We start from the raw sequence: 23974 nt of genomic DNA on the forward strand, positions 1-23974 counted from the left end.
CACTGTGGGTCAGTTAGTCTGAGTTACCTTTTATTAGTGTTATACTGATCTGAGCACAACTGCTCACAAGGAAGAGTTTGATAAGCATGATGCAAAAAAACACCCTAAAGTCATTTTCAGTCGCGTAAAATGATCATGACATTCTGATTGAATTTTTTTTTTTGAGGTTAAAGAAAAATATGAAAATAGAGTTGACAGTACATTTAGGCACACTATTAACACATACTGTACACAGATATGCACAATTTTCATTATCATAGATTCATATATACTGGGGTTAAAAAACAAACAAACAAGCCTTCCTGTATGGAGAGGTGTGCAGAAAGTTAAAGGTGACATCTCCTTCTCCACCGCGGGGACAAAATATTCACCTCCCTGTATGAGAGGTTCAAGTTCATGTCCTCCTACTCAGCCAATCGGAGTCCACCAGGGCTGCTCAGTGCAAGCAAATCACAGCAGACGAAGGAGTTCCATCCAATGACTGCAGCAGAATGGGGCTCCGTTTAGCGGATGGGAGAAGCTCTCCCATAGTTGCTACGGTAAGTGCTCATTAGCAGTGATTCCATTGGTCACAGGACATGGCTCTCCGGCGAGCCTATTGGACAGGAGGAGGGGGGAGGGGGCGGGGAGTCCCTCCGGCTGTCAGTTCATAATGACAAAAGGTCTGTTCACGCTCAACAGAACAGGCTTGAATGCGTAAAACACCACTTATGAGTTAAAAAGAAGCAGTTGTTCGAGGCTGCCTCTGAACTAGCTGTAGCCCGGTGAGCTAATCATCAGGCTGCCGCACAGAAAAACACCCTACCACTGCCTGAATCGATACCCAAAAACACAGATTCTGCACGAGTGGGTAAGGGATGAGTGGAAAACACCCCCCACACACCCAAAAACCAAACAAAACAAAACAAAAAAAACTCAGACTTATAAAACAAGTCTGTAAAATAAATGTAGTACTTTTACAACAACGGAATGTTAAGTTGTTGGGGTAAGAAGACATTTCTGGGGAAACGTTTCATGTTTTCTACTATTAAAACAATATGAATTAACTTTTTTTTCAGTATACAATGATTCAAAATGCACATGCATTAAAGAAAAAAAATATATTGCACAAAATTAAAGACCTTTTCTCTGAATAAAAGTGATTAGGGATATATCTCCATATCTCTATCTTGATTTCCTTGTCGTGTTCGGTCGTGTGAAGGAGAGCTACTTCTAGCGTGCGTCTCTTGGTCAGTATATACTGTATATAGTATTAAGGCTGGTTCACTAGCTCACACTGGCACGGTTTCTGACTGAAGAGGGTTGCATCTTGCTTGCTTAACTCACACACTCACACACACACACACTCCCATTCACTCAAAATTCTACACAAGCCAAATACAGACTAGACCAGAGAGTACATTCTTTGAAGCGTACATGATAGTGCGCTTTGGACAGCCAGAGCTGAGCCTCCCACAGGGACCAACTATAACACACTTCAGTGGGTCTTCAAAGCCTCACCTTTTATATTAAAAAAGGTCAACATTGCGTTGTTTTTTTCTTCACATGATTAACGATATGAAGCACAGTAATGTTCAGAGTATCCTTGACGTCAAACCAGTACACGCACACGTATGAACAGCATGGGCTTTGGTTGTCACAGGGTTACGACAGTAGCGTTAAAGGGGATGTGGCCTATTTTTTTTAAGGATCATGAGCGGCACAGATGATGTAACACTTTGGAAAGAAAAAAAAAAGTCTCATGTCTCAAGAGAAGCACTGAGGCTGGAAAAAAAAAAAAAAAAAAAAATCAACAAATTTTTTTTTTTAAAATCATCCTTTCGACCCATATTTGTTCAGTCACATTTTAAAAACAGTGCCTCTTAACCCAGTGCTATTGACATATTTGGTTGCTATGAAAACAAAAATATTGTTTGTTGTTTACAAGTATGCAGCTTTTGCAGATAAAATGTCTACAGCATGAGGGTAAGTTTGACTACAGCCGAGTGGCCAGCTCACTGAGATGGTAGGACTGTGCTGGCCAAAAGACAAAAGCGGGAAAGGTAAGGCAAGGTGTGGGTCTATGCTATCTACTCCTGCAGTTTAAAAACAATACAGTATTTGTGGTCTGCTCTCTGGACCGTGAGAAAGCAGCATTGACTGGCCCAGCCAAAGCTAAGCACAACAACAACAACGACGACAACAACAAAAAAAAAAAAATCCAAAAAGGAGGGGGGAAAATAATGTAGACTAAAAGAAAGACTGTCATGTTCAGTCTTGGTGCAAATTACAGGATTTGTGTTTGCGCATGTGTGTGTTTTTCAACTTTCAGTTCTGTGTTGACAGAAATAATTAGCTGGATAATTGGAGTGTTTTTCACCGAAAAGAGTGTGTGAGGGAAGCGGTAGGGGCAGAAATCACACACACATATCTCAACGTTCACGTCAAGCCCCCCCCCCTCCCCCCTAAACTCTCACTTTTAGCTCTCAAGTTTGTGTGTCTCTCGTCGGCCCGTGTCCCATTGCCTCGGTCCTCTCCTGTCACCTCTTGAGGGAGGAGGATTTGAGTTTCTGGCTGTATCTGTGTATGCGTGGAGAGCGGGAGTGCAACTTGACAAAGAGCTCGGGGAATTTGTACTGAGGGAACATGGTCTCCAGGAAACCCTCAAGGAAAACGTAGACCAGACGACGGTTCATGGGTTGGTACTGAAACATGTCGAAGACGCGCAGTATGCCCTTCCGTGTGGTGTCCGCCCCGATGATGTGCTTCAACTCATCTGAGGCAGAGAGAGAAAAATAATGGAGACATCAGTGGTGTGCACAAAATTCTCTGAGAGGCAGGGGTTTTATTTTTGCCCTGATGTCAAACCATTGCAGTACTTGGGCTGACCAGGAGGGGCACTATTAAAAGAGGCTGAAATCTTGTCTGCATTTAAGTGCACTGACCAAACCAACAAGTTTAGCCCTCATCCGTGGACGTCTTTTTTACTTGTAAAACCGAAAAACATGATTTAAAAACACTTCCAATACATTTCACCTTTAAGTGGCTTTTCAAAGTAAGTTTTGGAATGTGATCCACAGAGTTGTAAAGGGCTCATTACTACCTCCTGAAGCCAGAGGGCAGTAAACACCCAATGCAATTACAACTGGTGAGAACAGCAGTCATAGTTGCCAGCAATGAGCCCAATCCACACTTGAATATAAACTCGGACAAGCCGCACAAGGTGAGATTCATGCTTTATCGAATTTGCTTTCAAGCATTGTTTTTTGGCTTCAATGATGAGGACTGACTATTTAGTTTTCAGGTTTGCTGACAACACTCGAACATATTATAAAATACAACATATCAGACAAACGTCCAGGTGTTGTAACAGTCCATCAATCATTTAATGTGGTGGAGACAAATGTTCATTGTGTGTGTGTGTTTTCACCTGGCATGATGCCCAGCAGGCTGGTCTTAGCGGCTACTCGCGTCCTCATGCGGATGTTCTTGTCCCGACGGGGTTGCGTCTCAGCCAGAATACCATTGGGCCAGTAGGAATCCCTGTACGGGGGGGGCGGAGCCACTGAAGGTTACTCAAAACTCATCTGACCACTGAGAATGATTTGTAAGAAAAGAGGAGGGGTTACCTAAACTTCTTGACATAATCTGCCACCTGCTCCGGTGAGGTCATGTAGTCCACATGGTCCACAATTTTCCTGCAGAGACAAAGGAAAGATGATTCAGGTTGTGCTGTGTGTGTGTGTGTGTGAAGCTAATTATGCAGTGCTCATTGTTTTGTGTGGATATATATGTGTGGTCTACTGAGAGACTGTTTTAGAGTATGGACGTGTGTGTGCTTGTGTTCAGTTTAAGTGTGCACACATTCTGTGAACTTATTCTAATTCTGCTGTTTGTTCTAGTGGAACTGGTTCTGCTGTAAATATACAGAGTTACAGACTATGCATATTAGGTCATGAGATGTTTGTTTCAAGTATATTTAGATTTAAATGCCAAAAAACAACAAATCACTCTTAAACCAAATGAGATTCTGCAAGATTATTAATAGGTTTGGTTGAGTTTGGGATAATTCATAGACATGTTTGGTGTGTGGGTATTAAAATAAATTAAACATTGCACATGTGCCAAAATATGCCAAGTCTATGGACTGTATTTCAGTCTGCTATGAGGACTTTGTGTGTCTCTGACCTGTTAATGGTGTCTCCATATGTGGCCCTGATGAGCTGCTGTAGCAGGTTCTTAATGTTTCTGCGCAGCCACTGGTTTTTCTCCTTAAGGTCAAACACCTCGTCCATCAGCAGCAGCATTACGCGTAGTGGAATGTTATCATCAACCTGGACACACAAACACATATGTAAATGACCATTTTACCCAAAACACCACAAAGAAATAAAAGAAACAAAACATCAAGCACCCAGATGGCACAATGACTCACGTTATCATCAAGCTGGGCGGAGACTCGACAGTGTTCAGGGTCGATGTCGGACTTGGGGAGGAGTGGAGGCACCTGGAAAAGTAGAGAGAAGACACTGAATGGTTAGAGGTTGGATTAACTAAATCATCAGACACTTTATTCTTAGAAGTTGTATCGTAAGCCTGACAGGTTTGATCAGGTTACATGAGTTTGAAACAGGTGTAAAAATGTATGGTAGTAGAGAAGATGCAGTGCCAGGATTTTTGATTTTCATAAATAGTTGAATTGTGTTAAACTGAAAAGCTACAGGATGAAGGGCTGTACAACACTTGAACAAAATGCAAGTGCCCCTGTGGAGTACATGAATTATAACCACAGCCAAGTGAGTGTGTGAAAAGCTAACAAAACATGTTGAGATCAAACAAAAGACACCTCTCCTCTAGAACAAAAGCACGGATACAAGATGCAAAATACTTGCAGTATTTGATGGTGGTACCTTGAATATGGACTGTTTGATGTCCTGGCCCAGTCTTTCTGACATGCGACCCATGTTGTCAGAGACTTTGTTCATGCCCTCAGCCAGACTGTCTGGCAGGGACTTCACCGCGTTGGACACGTTCCTCATGGAGCTCCGGAGAGGATTCACAAATGTGTCTATCTGATGGGGGAATGAAACAGAGATAGAATAGTGAGTTTGTACATAACTCATAAGATAAATACCTACATACCGAAAGCTTAACTGTAAGCATTATACTTTGCAATTGTCTGGTAGTAAATAAATGACACTGAAATACAGATTTTTGTATAAAAACTTTAAGTGACCTTGCGTGCAAACTCTCCCTTGCCCTTGCTGTAGGCCTTGTTCTCTAAGAAGTCATAGACATAAGGAATCAGAGTCGGGCAGGCTTTCACCATCTCTGGGTTCAGCAGCAACTGAAACACACACACACACACACACAAAGTTGAAATACATTCGACAAAATGACGCACACACGCACATTAAAAATGCCTTATCAACACTATCATATAAAACTGGTACCTGTAAATAAGCATTGAGGTCTTTTTTCCTCTTTTCCAAGAAGTCTCTGTCCATGTTGTTGAAAGTCTTTTTTCCTGGCAGCTTGAGGATCGACGCCAGGTTCTCAAACTAAAGGAGAACATATAAAACACAAGGAGACAACGGTTGTGGCATGCTTCATCACTTTTGTCACGTTTCCTCTGGGACCAGCTGCACTGATCAAGCAAAAAAAAAGTTCTGTACATCTGCAACACAAAGACTTTAAATCACACACACCTGTTCAGTGATCCTCATATGGAAATCGTGGAAATCAGAGTAGCGCCGGTAGGTTTTCCAGCAGTCCTCGCTGCCGTCTTGGTTGCGTTTGAACACAGTGATGGCGTACAGTGCGTAGGTCTTACCGTGGTCGTTGCAAACCCCTGCAGCACCCCAGAAGCCGGGGAGACAAGCATCAGCTATTCCGCCCGCAAATACATCCAAAAAGGGGGATGGTGGATGAGGGGATGGATGAAAGCAGAAGAAAGAGGGGAAAAGAGAGAAAAGTGTGTGCAGGTGCAAAGAGGACGGGGGGGGGGGGGGGGGGGGGGGGGGGTAGGAAGAGCAAGCACAAGAAAGAATGCAGCAGAGCAGAGGGTGTGGAGGGGTAATAAAGGAGAGGAAAATGTGACAGAATGACAGGAAAGGTGAGGGAGGGAGGGAGGAGGAAGGAAATGGGAGAAACAGAACAACGGTGAAGGTAATGGAATGAAAGAAATAAAGAATACTACAACAGTATGTAATGACACAGACATGCAAATGAAGCTTGGAGGTGAAAAGTTGAAAGAAAAAACAAAGAGTGCAGGGAGGAGCAAGAAGGGGCTGACAGATACCCGATGTGCAGGACAAATTTAAACATTCTTTAACATGAGCTGTTACAACACCCCAAATCCCACACCAAGCGTAAGTCAAATGAAACGTCTATAAATGCAACACATGCACACAAGTTGCCAGGATCTAGCATGAATCCTTAATGTTTTATTCAAAACCCTTTATCTAAGACTCACACTTGCAAAAGCATGTCAAACACCAAGCGAGAAACTACCACAGTGATTTTTTTTTTGTGTACTGAAGACTTGGTGTGTGTGTGTGTGTACCTGTATCAGAGATGAAGGCATGTAGGTGCATAGTTTCATCATGGCAGGAGTTGGACAAGTCGTCCAAAGACTGAAATCACAAGAAACAAGTCATCAATTAACTAAGCAGTTTGCCAACAATAAAAGAACACATAGCGCTGCTTTACTGTGGATGATGAGCTACAAAAACAATGCCAGACATGTCTCTACATCTGCATTTCTAAGCCCTGCAACAAAAAGTGAAGACAAGACTCACTAGGTTTATGCTTCCTGTGGGAGAGCCATTGAAAGATTCCCCGTCGCCGTCATCAGATCCCCGGTAGCTCGGCTCTTTCAGCATGTCCAATTCTGCAAGCATGCGAACGTAGAGAGGACTCTGCTTGAAGGAGGGGTAGTAGCGCTCATCACGCAGCATCATGTCATACACCTGTGGTAAAACGGGTGAAACCATTTGTTAACGGGCAGAAAAATGTATTTTGCAAACACAGGAAGTAAAAGCTATGCAAATGTGATAAGAAATAACATTTCTCATATTATTGGCATAGCTCATAAAATTCCATCACATACATATTAAAAGTCTGCAGAAAAGATTTAGTACCTTTCTCTGGATTTCATCAAATATCTCAGGTGTGGGGTCCTCTTTCTGTAGTGCCTCCCCCAGTTGACTTATTGATGTATCATCTACTTGCACCCTGGGAGATGCCTGTTGGAGAAAGAAGAGCAGATAGAAGTCAGTGCATCTCACATAGTATTAGACTACACAGGATAAGAAAGCTGTGCTTTAATTCATTTACGGGCGAAATGACTTATGATACTCAGATGATCTTCACATGCTTCCTACCTTGTCAGAGAGGTATTGTTCATAGACACCCAGTGCAGCGGCCTTCAGCAGCCCCTTGGTGGCGCTGGGCTGCTTCTTGCCATCTTTTTGCCAGCCGTACATCGCCTCCAGCTGCTGCTGCGCCGTGACCCTATAGCCCTCCACAGTGAGCCAGAAGAACAGCTCTGCCTGAGCCCCCGCTGCCTGCATGAAATCTGGATCAACAGACACACAACGGTTGAACCAAACAGTCTGTGTCTACTGTAGCTCTTACATATATACACAGTAAGTGAATTGCTACCTTGACATTTAGCACCTAATATGTTTGGCTGCTTGTGATTTTACAACTAAATATCTCTCTAATGTTACATGTATTTAATTGCTTTGGTTAATATGAAAACATAACTGTGACTTTGCTTTTGTCAATCAGGTGTTTCGTCTTTGACAGGTGATGCTAAACTGCAGCTGTGAATTTTTGATTGGGATGAAACTGTAAGTGCAGCATGAACAGAACAGATATACAGTTATGATACTGGGGCCTTACCTATTCCACTCTTTACCTTTGGTTGGTTATAATTTGGACTTTTGGTGTACTAAACCTATTTTCCTTTTTTTTTTTTAATTAAAAAAGCAGTATAAATGCTAGAATGATAGAACTAGCCATGCTGTCTAGGCTGCTTGCCGGAGCTCATTTTCCACATCAATTCTGACGCAACTTGGAGCAACTCCTAGTTTGCACACAACGCATTTAGACAGACACACACACACACACACAAAAAAATCGAAATCTGATCTGTAAAACAGAGTGACCTTTTAAAAATTCTGACGAGGTCATATGAGACTGGAAAGGAGTGCGCCTAACGAGTCAGGTTGGGGTTATAAATTCTAGAGGAATGGAATAAGTTATGGATTATAAAAATGATTAACAGAAATGTTCAGGATTAAGGCCTCGGGATGACGACAGTGACGTTTGGCATCCGTGGTACATGTGATGATGCATTTCCAGAATTACCCATGAAGAACTGCAGGGCTATGTTGTGGACAAGGATGTGATCCAGCGGGATAACGCACAGCTTGCCGAAGTTGGCTGCCAGTTTCAAGGCATCCACCTCCTACACAACACAGGGACAGGATAAGTGAAGTCTGGTACACGTAGCAGAAAGGATACAACTGTATTCTTAGTCTACCTGATGCCAAAAGATAAACAAACTGACTTTGTGCAGACAAATTAAACCATCATGCTAAGAAACATAACCCAGGAAAAATCAAAAGTGCTGTTGATTACACCAAAATACATTTTAGTAATATATGTCTTTTAAGGTCTGCTAAAAGATGGCTCCTCTAGTGTAAGCAGTGTGAGCTGTGCAGCAGTTTCTCACCTTGCCCGAATGTAGTCTCTGGATCCTGGTCTCACACACCTTCTTCACAAACAGAAGACTGTTAATCTGGTTCTTGATTACATTGATGTCTAAAGGACAAAGAACAAAAGGACAACGAGAGAGGAGATGAAAGCAGTGCATTTATTTATGCTAACATTTTGAACATTTTCAGGTGTCCTTTGTGCCTCCTCTATCACAAATAAGTTGCATGTGTGTATGTGTGTCTGTTTGTAAATGAGGAAAAACTGAGTGTCCACCATCTCCTGCAGTGTCCAGCGAGCGAAGGTACTGCAGCTCCTCCAGCACCTTGTCCTTAACGGCCTCCAGCTCAGCAGGCTTATCTGTCAGCTTCAGGATGTTCATGAAGGCTTCATAGTTACAGCTGGAATCCCGAATCTACACACACACATTCAGATTTACATTTAACCACATACCAGTACCAAACACCATTTCTGTCAGGATTGTTTCTTAGATATAGTAGTGCTTAGATAGTTTTCTATTGTTCACACAAAATGTTAGTCCAAATAACAGCTGATAGATCAGAGGTATGGATGGATGTGAGTGTTAAATCTCACCATCCAGATGACAAACTGATTGATGTAGTCTGGGTCGCTCAGCTGATTGATCAGAGGAAGCAGTACACCACGCGCCAGCACCTCCTATAGAAACATCACAGCACGTTTTCTACATACACTCAGAACAATTTACAATACAAACATGCAGTCACATGGTCTGGTATTGCAGTGTAGGCTTTTCTGGAGCCTGTTGTTGGGAAATAATACTCATCGCTGGCTGGGAACCAAAGTGGCAGCGGGTTGTATGACATATTGTGTGAATGAATATGTGATTTTTGCACTTTATATTTGCCATTCAGACCACTTCAGTTACATGAGTTGTGATCGTTGTACGTAAAGTGCAAAGTGAGAGTGAGATTTTGCATTTGTGTATCTTATGTGCACTCACCCGTAGGAAGTATCTCATGTTCTTGTTGTGGAAATCTCCAGGAGGTAGTAACAGATAAAGAAGCAACTCACACAAGTCTCGAAGGAAACCTGACACACACACACACACACACACACACACACACACACACACACACACACACACACACGGATTATGTTTAGTAACACACTTGTGGGAAGGGTTCTACATGACAGTGTGAAATGTAAGGCCCAAGAGGTTGCAGAAGTGTGTTTACCTTCTTCATCTCTGAGTGAAGTGCACACTCCGTCTCGACAAATCTTCCTTTCCATCTCCACCTCGGCCTCAAAGAACGAGTCCACCAGCTCCTCTGTTATGTCCCCTGTTCAGACATAACTCATCTTTATTGTCACCATCACCGCTGACATCTCATCATCTGACTTTATCATTAACCTCTACGCCTCACTTGCGATCAAATTTGAATGTGCAGTCCATCAAATGATCACCAAACTCTGAAATAAGTGAGAAAGCAAGCGTGTATGAGTGTGTGTGCTCACTTTGCTTGTCCTCTCTGTCGGCGAGGCGATCCTGGGCTTTTCGAAAGACACGTAAATGGGTGGCAAAGTCGTCCACCAGGCGAGTGGTGAAGTAAGGCTGCCAGTCCACCTCTTTGGACCTTGGCACGTACAAACACAAAACTTGACAATTAAAACCAATACAGAAATACAGAACACATTTGGCTCATATAAAACTTTAAATAAGTGTTAATACGTCACTTTTTCCAAATAATTCTAAGTAATAGTGCATGTGTCTTGTACCGTGTGGAAAACTGGACGAGGGCATTCTGCAGCGTCTGCCTGATCTCCAATAAGAAGGACTCATCTTCGCTCAGAGTGTAGTACCAGTATTGGATATAGTCTCTCAGAGCAAATTGGATCACCTACAGAAACATGGAGTCGGAAGAGAGTGAGAGATAGACGAGGAAGGAGAAGGGAAAGAGGAGAGAAAGAGAAAGGGAAACAAGGGTAAAAATAGAAAGGAAATTTAGTAAAAACAAGTCAATGAGCTGGATTGAGGGGGATGGAAAGTACAGAGAGGCAGGGTGGAGCAAAGTTGACTGTGAGATGAGTAAATAACTCTTCTCTGAAAGAAAATGTAATCTGTTGATAGTCAACGTCTAGTACAAACAGCCAGGGAACAGATTACTGGGCTATTAGGTCCACAGAAACCTGGATAAATCAATCATGTAGCTGTAGTCTGTCACACACAATGGGGATGCGACTGAGTAGTATGATTAAATCATGTCAAGACATGAATCAATGTAACCGCCTCTATCTGCCGCTGCTGTATGAGCCGCATTCTCATCATATCTGCAGCAAGTAGGAGACATTGTTCCTAAAGAGTAGGAAAATGTCATTTCCTTTTAAAACCTCAGTTCAGTTATTTCATAAATAGAAATGAGAAACGAAACAAAAAGAAATATTAAGCCCACAAATTTCTTTCAGAGAGCTTGACCCGGGTTTACATGATGTCACGTTAGCTGTATAAGATCTCACAGTACAAATGCTGCTGAAAATGATCAGTGAGCATTCTCAGGGAGGAAGGGGGAACAGATACACTATAGTAGAGCAGTGTCATCTGACCATCACAAACTGCTGTGTCTGCACTTAACTGTGCCTGCTACGCTGCTTTGCTGTGGACAACATGCTAAAAGCTTGTTTTCTACTGGAAGTGTTGTGACCACAGAAAAGCGTGGAAAGACAAACTGACCACCAGACAAAAGCCAGTAAGCCTGTCTTCTCTGTCGGCAATAATGACAGATAGCCTGACTGCCGTTTAGAGGATCTATTTACAAATGTGTTAAACTGAAAAAGAGCCCCATCACACTCACGGCTAGTGAGCAACCAGAGCTGCAACGGTCTTTTACTTAAACCACATGATGGAAAGAGATTTGGTGCAACACTGACAGTGTAACAGCACAGGGACTTTCACTTCCACTTTCTGTCACAACAGAGTTTTCAGTCAATCTTTTTTTCCTGTACAATATGTCTGATATGATTTCAGAAGTTCACATAAGTGCAGCATTATCTGCTACCATGATTTAAGCAATCGAGAATATATATTTAAATGGTAATAAAGTACAATACATATTACCCACTAAATGCATTTTTTAAAATATCAAGATAATACAAAGGAAAATTGATTTTGTTTGGGCCTTTTGGAGGTTGGAAATATAATCATTGTGTTGTCCAGCACTTAGTCAGACGTGACACAATTAACAAAACTGATTTTGAAAGCAAATTCTTTGTGTCATGTCTAGAGAGAAAGTAGTGATATTTACAGACCAGCACGAGGACAAACATAGGAAAATTAACCAAGAAAAAAAAAAAGAAAAAAAGTGTGCAGAAGCCAGTAAAAAGTGACCCACCCCTGACCCTACTACACATGTCAGAGAGGAACTGAGATTCATTCAAGTCAGAACGGAGGAATGCTTGTTCAAGTGTGTACCAGCAACATATTTTGTGACACAATATAATTTAATTAGGCTATTAACCAATTTAGTTATTTGTCACGGCTACAGTTTTTGTCTGATTATATTTTCCTTTGTTGGAAAAAAAAAAAGCATGTTTTTCCAGATAACAGACTGTATATATCAGTTACCAGACATCCTGCACAGCATTAATCCAATGACACACAAAACACAAGGAACAGACTTCCTGTGAACATGAGACACGGAGGCTTTAAGGGGTCAAGCAGTGTTTGACAGTGATGAAGTTGCTGGCCTGGACCAGCTAATGGGTCAGACAGTGACTAAAGTGGGCCGGTGTCCAAAAAGCCTGAAGTGTTTCTATTTATCAACCAGTGTTAATCCGGTTATATTTGCTTCTCTCTTTAGCTGTTGTCCCATTATCATCTGTGCAGACTGAATGTCACCTCCTAGCTGAGTGAACACAGACAGCGTCAACCAATGATTCAGGTTTTTGTAATTTCCTAGTTAGTCAATATGTTAAATGTATAAAAAATGTTTTTGCTGAGCTGGTGATACCATATAAAGGGGTGAGAAAAACTCAAAAAAGCAAATATAAAAATGATTAACACTAGTCACATGATATCTTTTTTTAATTTTGAGTTAAGGGAGTTAACAATTCTGTGTTTCCCCGTTTTGACTGTCAAGGTTGCAAACATGTAGCTGGTGGCGCTTTGACACAGGCGCCAAATGCACAGGAAGTCACGATATGTAACACAAAGAAACACACACCTGTTGTAGTGGTTCATCTATGAAACTGGAGCCAGTCAGTCTCCTGTCAATCTTAATGGGCTTCATCTCTAGCCGCATCTCATCCAATGTCTGAAAGAGAAGGAGAAAGATAGACGCAGAGATGAGACATGTGGTGAAATGTGAGTAATCGAATCAATGAGCTAATTGGCAGTTGATTAACAATTAATCCATTTGCGTAGATGAGGTCAAAATGCATGTGTTTACCTTCAGTATACCAATTTGAGTGGGTGGCAAGTAAGAGTGCTCGCACTTTTCCAGGTGTTTCTCGGAGTTGATCTTTCCATAGAGCAGAGTGACCGCAAAGCCCCTGGAAAACAGAAGCGAGAACAAGAGAAGACCTGAAAAAACCCTGCTCTATCTATCTAAGGCTCTAAGAGTATTGTGGTTACTGAGAGAGAACAGGTTTATGTAAAGACATGAAACTTTTCTCTGCTCACCCTCCAATGAAGCAGAAGATATAAAAGGCCAGGTAGAATATGGCAAAGGGTCCAAAGGTGACGAGGAACAGCACGACTCCAAGACCCCCCCATCCCCAGATGGACAGACTGGCCTGAAACAAAAGACAAAACACAGTTTAAATAATCCATTTCAGCTTATAATACAGCCTAACTGACTTCACTGACAATGACAGTCCAGTTGAATGAGTACGAAGATCATTTAAAGATAGCTTTCTGTATCTGTGTATCTGTATTGTAGCCTATGTTTGTTATGTAGCAATGTCTTTGTATGTATGTGTTATACTTTTAATGCTGTGTTTTTTTTAAGACCCCCTTGAAAATGAGACGCTACATCTCAAGGGGCTATCCTAATGATAAATTCAAGAGATCTATATAAATAAACCTATACTTTATATAATTAATTATAATTATATAAGTAATTTACGAATTGGCTCTGTCAGTACTCTATCTGAAAACGGCTTGTTTTATCTCCTAGCTCCATCATAAATTCCCTACATAAAACTGTTTGGGCTCTGCTGTTCACTCCATTGTGATGGAGAACTAAATCAGCAACTTTCTCATAAAAAAAAACAAAATCAGACCAGACAATTGTACTGTACAATGACGTCATCCATGGAGCAGAAAAAACACTGGTCTTCACTTTAGAAGTTGGCACAGGAAACAATTATTTAAAAAGACACACACTTTGGTGTGTTGTATTGTTAGAGAGTATCAGACGAAGACTGAGTGTGTGTGTGCATACTCGTGTGTCACATCCTATGGTTTTCCTGTTATTGTCAGTGCAGGAAACTAAGCTCTCGTTTCCACCTAACAACTCTCTGTCCCAGTTTTCCACATAAGTTACTCGAGTTGCTCTTAAATTATATTTGGGACAATTCTAAGTTCAATCCCATTATACCATGCTAATGCCACAGATGCAACGACTGCATTTATAAAAACAGTAGAAAACTTGTTGTTACTTTTATTTATTGAATCCTTGAGTCCAGGGGGAAAGGCCAAGGCTTCAGACCAAGCTGCTGTCACTGTGTAAGTAACACTGGCACAGACAGCAAGGCTAATACTCAGGTCAGCTCAATACAAGCTGAAGGTATTTAAACTGGCAGTGACCTCCATCGTAGCTGCTGATGCTTTTACACTGCATTAGATGAGCTAAATTTTATTGATCCCAGGCATTTTCATATTTCACTCATGACATCCAGAGCAGGTGATTCAGTGTTTTTTGCACATGTGCACATGCTCAGGGTTGTTGCTTGTACAAATACGCAGTCTCATGAGATAATGTGAAAAATGCATTTATCTTCACAACCCATGGTGGCATGAGATAAACTCCCTGAGTCACTTGTACGCTGCGCAACGCTCACACTGAGACTTTGGAGCCATTGGATAGAGACGCTGACATGACATGATGATCCGCGCTGATGATCTTCCGGTGGCCATACGTTCATACTAGAGTTCCTTAAATAATCAACTCCACTGACGGAGCCTGAGAGGCACAGATGGAGACACTAACACAAGTGTTTTCTCTGCCACAGCCAGCTATGGACAATTGGATGACACACATTAGACTGGCTGCCAACTGTGTCACATTCAGAAACATGGGCCAGCCAGCTTACTATGTATAGCATGACCACAAAACACAGGCAGGCTTCAGAATCAATGCTGGGTTAACAGGAATGCAGTCAAACATAAATTTGTGAAGTAAATGAAGTGTGACTTGCAGCTCTACCGACATGCAAATCCAAAATTTGATTTATGATTAGAAAATACCTCTGAAAGAACCACTGAACACAGCTTACTGCATAAGGCTACTGTAGAGGACAATGATTATGAATTTCATTACTGAAATGCTTCACTAAACTCACCGGGATTGTTTTTTGTTCATGATGAGAACATTTCAAGGCAGTCTAAAGGCAGAGCTGAGCTCCTGCCAAGCGCACATGCAAGCCTCATGACTAAGATGTCCTGAAGTTGGTTTTGTGTCCACTTCTGATCGGAGTCATTTTATATTGAGTATCTGCTGATACCAAGTGCCAATACCAGTGGGATTCACAGTCAGGCCGCCCACTGTCATCCTGTTACTGGTGGGCTGTGCATGGGACAGGTGTCTTAACCATATGAAAATTCTTCCCAAAACATAAATAAATAAATAAATAAATCATTCTCAAAATCTCACCTGGTTTCAACACTTTAATTCAATGCAAGTAACTGTGATTAAATTACTACAAAGAGTAGCCTGATATCCACAAAAACTACAACATTTTTATTTAATTTAGCCTATTTATTCCACACATTAAGTGGACTCATCATTTATGACACTAGCTGTTGTAGTAGCTTTTTGTGCTGTGTGGATATCTTTATCGCAACTGGCCGCTATGGTTCGTGCTGCTTCATGGTGCATCCGGAGCACAAAGGGTTAAAATAAACAAAGGATCTCAATGAGTTCAGGCTTCATATAGCTGGCACCAGTCAATTAAAAAAAATGACTTCCGTTCAGATCTCGCAGATGAGTTCGTGACATCCTCAGTCACCGCGCCAGCTGATTACACAGGACACTGGAAAAATTCAAACCAGACGCTGATGGCTGTGACCTTGACTTTACCTACTCATTGTAAAACCATATCTTGCTTGACAGGTTAAGGCCTGTCAGAGTGTAGGCTGACACAAGACAGTAGAACTGGTTTTAAACGTATGGGTTTACACTCAGAGAACAGCAGCATCTCAGAGCACACCTTGGAATTTATGATGCACAGTAGGCAGTCACTGAGTTTACTAACCTGATTAATGGCAGGATATATTAAAACATGTTTACATGCAATGCAATAACCCAATTACTCTAAAACCCTCATTTATAGCACATGCTGGTCAGTAAATTGGAAAGTTTTTCTTTTTTCCTCAGATCATTTGGACTGATGGCGACAGTGAGAGAGCGCACACAGGTTTTTCTCGCTGTGGCTATGAGCTTGTTTAGACTTACTTATCTCAGTTTCCTTCTTACAATGTAATTATTTTTGATAAAAAAGGAAGCATTGCCAATGTTTCCTTGCATCACTCTGTGCTGTACTTTCTTGTCTTAAGTCTTTGTCATGCAAATGTGCACTTGCAAAAAATCCAGTTATGCATATAAACTACGTGGCAATTGCTTAACCCGCCAGATTAAGGAAACCAGGTTTCTTGTTAACATAAAGTTTAAGTAATCAAGTTATTGCATAAAGCAGACAATAGGAGCATTTAGTGGATGTCAACACAATGTGTGTCCAGGCTACAGAATGTGTCCAAACTGGCTTGACTAGACCTCTTTCCCAAGTCAAAACCAGCTGTAAGGTTTACAACTCTGGGAAGAGAATAGGGCTTGCCAAAAAAAGAGGCGTATGATTACATTTGAGTGAGGAGTGGTAGAAATACAAAGAAAATCTATTCACAGACTGGCTTATACCCTGCCTCAAACTTTAACCGTCTTTAAAGTGTCCTGGACTCTGACACTTTAAAAGGCAACTATAACACACTTATCCAGCACAAAGTTGTCACAATTTACAAGAACACGGAGGTAATGACTTTCACGCAAACCTCAATGAACAGCGTGACCTGTAGTAACACATCTACTCTGTTTACCTGCCAAACCACGCAGCAGTCACTGAAAAAAGGCAGCTGCTCCACTGCTGGCAATGTTCTGAGGCTTTCAGCAGCTCACTGCAATCACTGACACATTTATTATCATCAGGCCAAAGCTACATGCTAACATGTGACTCTGTTATACAAAAAGACGATAACAGTGTGATGATAACGGCCTCATAACTGTCCAGATTATCCATGAAGCCTAGAAACTATTCAATACAGCTAATTTTTATAAATATAAGGGCTGGGGTGTGCAAATTCTAGTATATATATTCCAGTAAATATCGTAGTCAAAAAACACTTTTCTTTGGACAATTATATCAGGAGAAGTAAGTTTAAGTAAGCTTAAGTGTAACCTTTAGAAAATATTTTTGTTTTTCATTTTCATCTGTAGGAGGCTAACGTTAAAGAAATATTGTCAGAGTCCATCTTACAAAAAAATGCAATCATTCCTTGATAAAGTATCTAAAAGTATTTTAAATGAGAATTGGAATTCCAGTGTGACGTCAATGGTACCAGTGAGCAGCAGTGAATGTGGAGGCTATCGGTACGGCTGTGTGATGAGGCTGTGGAGGCTTGGCTCTGTAGGAGAGATGATAACCGACACTCTTGAGTCATTACAGCTTACACTGGGTTTTAAACATGAACCATCTGTTCCAGTGATTAACACCCGAGCCCGTTGGGAACACACACACACACACATAAACATCTAAGCAATTCCTTACGCAACCCACATTAAATGGACACACGAGCCTAACAATACACAAAAGTACAACGTTTCATAAGGAATTTATTCTTAAATAAGGCTGGACAACATGGCTTAAATTAAAATTGTTTTGCTTTTAAGCAATTCCTGACTGTATAAATATAGTTAACATCCTGTTTATGCATGTTTAATTTAATAAAAAACTTGTGTAGCACCAACTTTCAAGGCTGTTATTGTTTTCTTTAAAGAACTAGCTTATCAACATTTTCAAACAACTTTGTCTGCATGTCTTTATATCACAGTTTATATTACTGAAGTGAGTCAAACATTGTTTGTGAGAGACAGATAAGAAAACAGATGGGTTCATATTATAACAAAACCTTGATTCTGTTGTTCAGACCTTTTACTTGTTATGCAAAAACATATGTTGAAACATACTTGATTAATTCGACTGATCGCCAGCCACAGTGATAAAGGTTTCTATTAAAAGAATTCAGTTGTGTTGATATGACAGCAAAGGATCATGTAGAGGAATATTTACTGTTCATTTCCCTTCTGTAGAACACTAAAATAACTCTAAAACATTTGATCAAAATATTGATTAATGTCCTAACTCCTAATATATTCATCTCCCTGTTATCACACATGCAATGACTAGCAACTTGAACTGTGCATAACCAAAATGTTTAAGAGCGCTGCCACATTGAGAGGCAAGTTTTTTTGAGGTGTACTCCACTGTTCGATGTCCTTGACTTCGACCACATTAAGGCATACACACGCAGCCTCTTATCAGTGTCTTGGAGATTACGATTTCCCGGCACAACTTGAAAACGACTGCACACACACAACTCCAGCATTGTACATACCCAGACACACACTTATGGGAAGATCTGCTCAAGGGTGGATATTTCTATTTTTGAAACCGATGCACAAGTGCACAAGTGCACAAGCGCTTAGCTGCAAGCCTGATCGGTGTGGTGGTCATTGGGCGAGAGGTTAACTCAGCCCATTAAAGCTCTCCTGTGAGAGATCCATGGTTAATGCCTGAGAGAGAGAGTGAGCTGGGCTGACTGGTCATGCTGGCCTAATCCACAAGGACCACCGTGATAGAAAGAGCTATCTTACTAGGTTCAGGATCAGATCTTAAGAATGAAAAGAATATATAAACTGAAGCTGTGCAATTATAAAAATTGCACCAGTAATGATGGTTAATTCACTCATGTACTAAAACAAATGAGACCTGAAATAGTCAGGTTTATAAGGAGAGACTTTAAATCACAATAGTGAATTATCACCCAACTATGTAAAACAAATGTTTTGGAAAGAATTATTAAGTTTAGTTATTGTTGTCTATTCAGTCTTTTCTTTAGAAAAGACCTGTCAGTCAATTGGGAGTGATAACAGGGACCAATGCTGTGTTTCACTTTTGATGGCGGGTCTAACATTTTGTTTACATTTGGAAAGTGACAGTAACATGTTTAAAATTCAGGAACAGAAAATTCAGTAAATACTATTAACTGACTTAAGACTGCAATACATCCTGACACAGTAACATATTGCATAAAAATGACCCTGTGTGTCTAACCCTTTCTGTCATCTAAAAGGTGATCAGCCTTAACTGACAGCCCACACTAACAGCATAGTAGAGCAGATATTGGGCAAATCCAGCTGCTTTTTAATTCAAAGCCTGTGCTGTACAATCCCCTACTAACAAGCCTTTAGCTATCATTAACTGAGATAATTTTCATTAGGTTAGGCAACAAGTACAGCAGGAAAGCAGACAAAGTCAAAATGATTCAGCAGGCCAACAACAATCAACAATGAACCCAGCATTACTAACATGAAAAAAATATGATCATGATAATTGGGTGAACTGCTCTTTCTTGTCATTATAATAAAGCTAATTGTGTTTTACCAGAAGAGTACTTCACCTTCAATAGATCTGAAGTACAGATTAAAATGTAATGAGTGGGGTAAGTGAGGGTATATATTTTATACACACTTAGCGCTAATATGCATTTAAAGTCGGTGTCAAGTGGAGATAAAAACGAGAGCAAAAATTTTATGATCAACACTTTGAAGAGACCATAATCTACGGCCACGCCCGCACATTGCACTATATTGCACCGTGTGTGATCTAAGAGTCAAGAATCAAGAACTTTATTGTCATTATGCAAGCACAGCGAAATTGTGTCAACCTCAAATAGTGCATTTGTATTTAAGACTTTACACATATTTACTTCACACAATTTTACAAAGAATAAATACGACAGAATTATAAAAAATATCAGTGATAAAGAGTGCAAAATCTAAGCAATATAAGTACAAAATATAAGCAATATAAATTATAAAGTGCTATTAATGATAAACTATAACAAAAACACAGCTAACGAGGTGCAAGAGAATCAGCAGCAAAAATACAGTACAGGTGTGGTGTACAGATATGAGTGATGGTGTATTGGGATGTTGAATGAAAGTGTATTGCACATGATCAGAGGCTTAAAGTGACATGTAAGTAAATAAATATTGCACATGCCCAATGATGGCAGCATATCAGTTTTAGTCTCAGACTGAGGCGATGTCTGAGTTTAATAGTGCCACAGCTTTTGGGAAGAAGCTGTTTGTCAGTCTATTTGTGTTTGTATGGATTGATCTGTAGCGTCTGTCTGATGGAAGGAGCTTGAACAGATGGTGTCCGGGATGTGTAATGTCTTTTATGATGTTCTTAGCCCTCCTCACACAGCGAGCGCTGATCACATGTGTGTATGCACACAAAGACACAGAAAGAGGTTGCACTTAAATTCATGAGGTGGTAAAGAACACATAGTGTAGTACAGTGTGTATGCAAATCCCTAACTATATTAATGCCTAGTAAATAAATGAATAGCGAAACATACATGCAGACATTGAAGGGTTTGATGAGTATGAAAACAATATGACCTTTACAGTCACCAAATGTCAACCAATATGAACTCCTATGGGAGATTTTGGAGCGTGTGTTACACAGCCATCATCAAAACACCAAATAAGTGAATAACTTTTGGAAGAAAAGTGGTTGTACAATCTACGCCAAGGACTAATGAAGCTGAATAAGGTGTTGACCCACCAGTTCATGGCGGGTCAACACCTTATGTAGAGACTTCATGTTTGATTTGATATGTCATCCATCTGTAGCACATAAACCCTATAAACACAGCCTGTGGCCATCTACTCTTTAGCTCTACAGCCAAGCACCATGTTTTCCCCTATTTTTCTGTCCAATTTGGTATGTCCAGTTCCCTTGAGCTGGATTTTGACTCTGCTAACTCTACTGTTACCCTGGGGAGGGTGAAGTCAGCCACATGCTTCCTCTGTTACATACTGAGCGCCCAGCTACTTCTTTTCACCTTCTAGAGAGGAGTTACTCCCGGAGGGTGTAAGGAACTGGAGGCTTATATAACATAAGCATGAGATTCCACCCAACTAAAAGGAATGACTGGGCCAGCAACCTCCCACCTGTAAAAACTGCTTTTGGAACGCACAACCAAGTTAGCAGCACACCTACTGGGAATTGAACTCCAGCCCGTGCAATGGTAGGAGACCGTGCCACTCCCAAAACAAAAACAACCATAAAAATCCATTAATAATAAACGGTCACTCATTTCACATTCTGATGCCACATGTATGTGCCACATACATTCTGTCTCATTAGGACCTAGACACACAGTGGATATGTCTGGACACGTCTGAATGGGGCTTAAATTCTTGAAAGGTGTCAGCTTGTTTGGCAGGGCAAAGACTTCTATTGACAGAAGGAACGAGGGAGAGGTGTACTAGATGACAAGCACGCCTGATGTGACAAGTGTGTTGGCCTTAATGTGAACCAAGCTTTGATTAAGACACCTTAATGAGATTTGGCCAGGGGTGAAATACACCGAGATAACTTTGTGTGCCTACGGATAAACATACACAAGGCACTCACATCTCCCTACGACAAACCAACTCAATGTACAAAGGTTTTATTCGACAAACTATGTGGGTAAGTTATTTACTCAGGTGAGTATATCAAAGTCAGACAGAATAAAAGTTAATGCCACTATCCGCATTTAAACCTGATCACACTATCCAAAGAGCAACAAGTACAAAAAAACGAGGCGACATTTGAATAAGAAATGTGCAAACATGGCTATGAAATCAAATAACACAAGAATGCAAATCATAACAGATAACAAATAACTGACTAAAATAAACACTGTGTCATTCGCAGTCCCAGCTTTAACCTCAGAGGTGAAGCAAACAGAGGGTAGTTAAACGGACTGAGGCTAGTGGTTTATTAGCAGAGAGGGTAGGCCTTGGATGATGATGATGATGATGATGATAATAATGGTGATGAGTGAGGCCTTGTATTAAAAGGTGCCAGTGGCTACATCTACCACAGTATGTCTGACCTTCCCTCCATAATAATGGTACCAATACAAACCTGGTAAAAAGCCAAAACCCTCGTCACAGAAACACAAGCCCATCATTCACTTCAGACTAAAGGTTACTTGGGTGAGACATTTTACAAAGAGCAAATGCTACAGTTTAACACCTGACTGCACATTACACAGACGTCAGTACTCCCTGTCAGACATGAAGAATAGTGCAGTGGCAGCTAAAGCCTTATTACCGAGGCTAAACCTGTATTTAAACTGCTGGAGAGACGCCAAGAGGTGGTTAGGTCACCTGCCGCTCAGGTGAGGTGGACAGTGTGACCTGTTTGCTTATCAGCATATGTAATGGTCAATGCTCTTTCTATGTAAACCACACTCAGTCCATGCGTTCAGTCAGGGATCGAGCACATTGAGAAATTGCATCACATGGGAACTGTAAAACTACAATGTCATCACAAGTCATGCTAAAAAAAAAAAAGGCCAGTCAAGACATAATCACTATAACCACTGACCGGCAACAATGTACTGAGGACACCTTATTAATATTTTAAGACAAGCCAGTGTTAGACAAGTTGTCTGACTGACAGTCTGACTGCTGAATGCCACTGGAAACATATCCACTGTGCATTAATGTCTCAGACTCAATGCACAACTAAAAGTAATATGAGAAGGAAATGCTACAACATGCATTACGATCCTTGCATTCAGCTGTCACTGCTTCTTATCAGAATCATCTTTATGGGCCAACTATGTGTACACATACAAGGAATTTGACTCCGGTTTAGTGGCTCTCGGTGTACTTACAGTTAAGCAATCCTCAGAAACATACGCAAGAAATGACTATATACATGTGAATATACATATAGTAGATAATATGTATGGTAGCAGGTATGCTTGCCACCAATATAAAGTGTTGCTAACATTTAGAGAAGACACATAAGTTAACATTAGTACAAAACTATGCAGGTAATTACCCCTGATACCAAACTTTCTCTCTCCTTTAGCGTCGGGCTTCAGTCTGTCTACCTGTCCAAACAGCTAACGCCCAGCTCACCTGTGTTTGTTGTGATGTAGAAATTCGTTTTTGAGGGACGTTACTCATAATCTAAACGCATACTACCGACATTGCCTATGTCGAGCTAATTCCAACACGGGTGTTGACAGTACAAATATCCTAAGCTCGTCGTATTAACGTAGCGTTAGCTGTGTAATCCCGGGCTGACTGCCACTTATAGCAGGCAGCCTTTCTGGAGACACAGAGGCTGTGTGCCGCCCGTCCTCTCCCCGCTCAGGCTCTGTGTTTACCTGCGGGGCTCAAGGCGCTAGCTGCTACAAGCTAACTAGCCGTGTCTGTCACTGGAAAACAAACTAAGGTAACGATACACGCGTCTTTTTCACCGGCGCAGACTTACCTCTGCAAACATCGTCTAAAAGGCTGTGCGTGCGGTGGCTCTGGCTAACCCCACCACATTGTTACATACGAACAGGAGTGTTTTTTCTCGGTTAAAATCGCTCGTATTCCCAATCTCCGTACTCTCTTCGGAGCGTCGCCATGTTCGCAAGGTTTACGTCTCTCGGCTGCCCCGTTTCTCGACGTCGTCATGCGATTGGCTGGAAAGCGATGACGCAGAAACACACCCGTCACTGACTGACAGACACAAATGCAGTAACAATCACTTCTGTAATAATAATTATTTCTAACAGCTTTTACACAGATTTACCACGACAAAAAAATTGACTGTGCAGTTATTCACTCTCAAAATTGACTCTCAGTTCTTTTGGAGTAGACATTAGAAGAATTATTGGCTGACTCCAGAAACACTTTATGCTTATGAAGTTTAAGGAATTTCACAGTAAGATTCT

At 41.1% G+C, this 23974-nt stretch overlaps 1 protein-coding gene across 2 annotated transcripts; it reads right to left on the bottom strand.

The window, feature by feature from the left end:
• On the bottom strand, window positions 1-23688 carry snx13 (sorting nexin 13). 2 transcript variants are annotated; one of them, XM_044335618.1, is made up of 25 exons: window positions 23524-23688; window positions 13361-13473; window positions 13128-13230; window positions 12903-12992; window positions 10462-10583; window positions 10201-10319; window positions 9921-10025; window positions 9686-9774; window positions 9298-9381; window positions 8980-9118; window positions 8723-8811; window positions 8356-8455; window positions 7365-7558; window positions 7122-7226; window positions 6780-6950; window positions 6545-6614; window positions 5688-5830; window positions 5433-5540; window positions 5216-5326; window positions 4890-5051; window positions 4415-4486; window positions 4168-4313; window positions 3609-3677; window positions 3410-3522; window positions 1-2755 (listed from the first exon to the last, which is right to left on the bottom strand). In XM_044335618.1, the coding sequence occupies exons 1-25, from the start codon at window positions 23533-23535 to the stop codon at window positions 2520-2522; spliced, it is 2865 nt and encodes a 954-aa protein (XP_044191553.1). In that variant the 5' UTR covers window positions 23536-23688; the 3' UTR covers window positions 1-2519. The 2 variants fall into 2 exon arrangements, with proteins under 2 accessions (XP_044191553.1, XP_044191552.1); XM_044335617.1 differs by having other exon boundaries at window positions 5688-5866.
• Between the last annotated feature and the right edge of the window lie 286 nt (window positions 23689-23974).

This window comes from Thunnus albacares, chromosome 19 (genome assembly GCF_914725855.1).
Source record: "Thunnus albacares chromosome 19, fThuAlb1.1, whole genome shotgun sequence".
Lineage (NCBI taxonomy): Eukaryota > Metazoa > Chordata > Actinopteri > Scombriformes > Scombridae > Thunnus > Thunnus albacares.

Excerpts from the sequence above, each read along its gene's own strand:
- snx13 (XM_044335617.1), bottom strand. Across the intron at positions 10,320-10,461 it reads CTCGTCCAGTTTTCCACACG|GTCCAAAGAGGTGGACTGGC; the intron begins GTACAAGACACA and ends GTACGTGCCAAG. Across the intron at positions 4,314-4,414 it reads CCGCCCAGCTTGATGATAAC|GTTGATGATAACATTCCACT; the intron begins GTGAGTCATTGT and ends TTGTGTGTCCAG.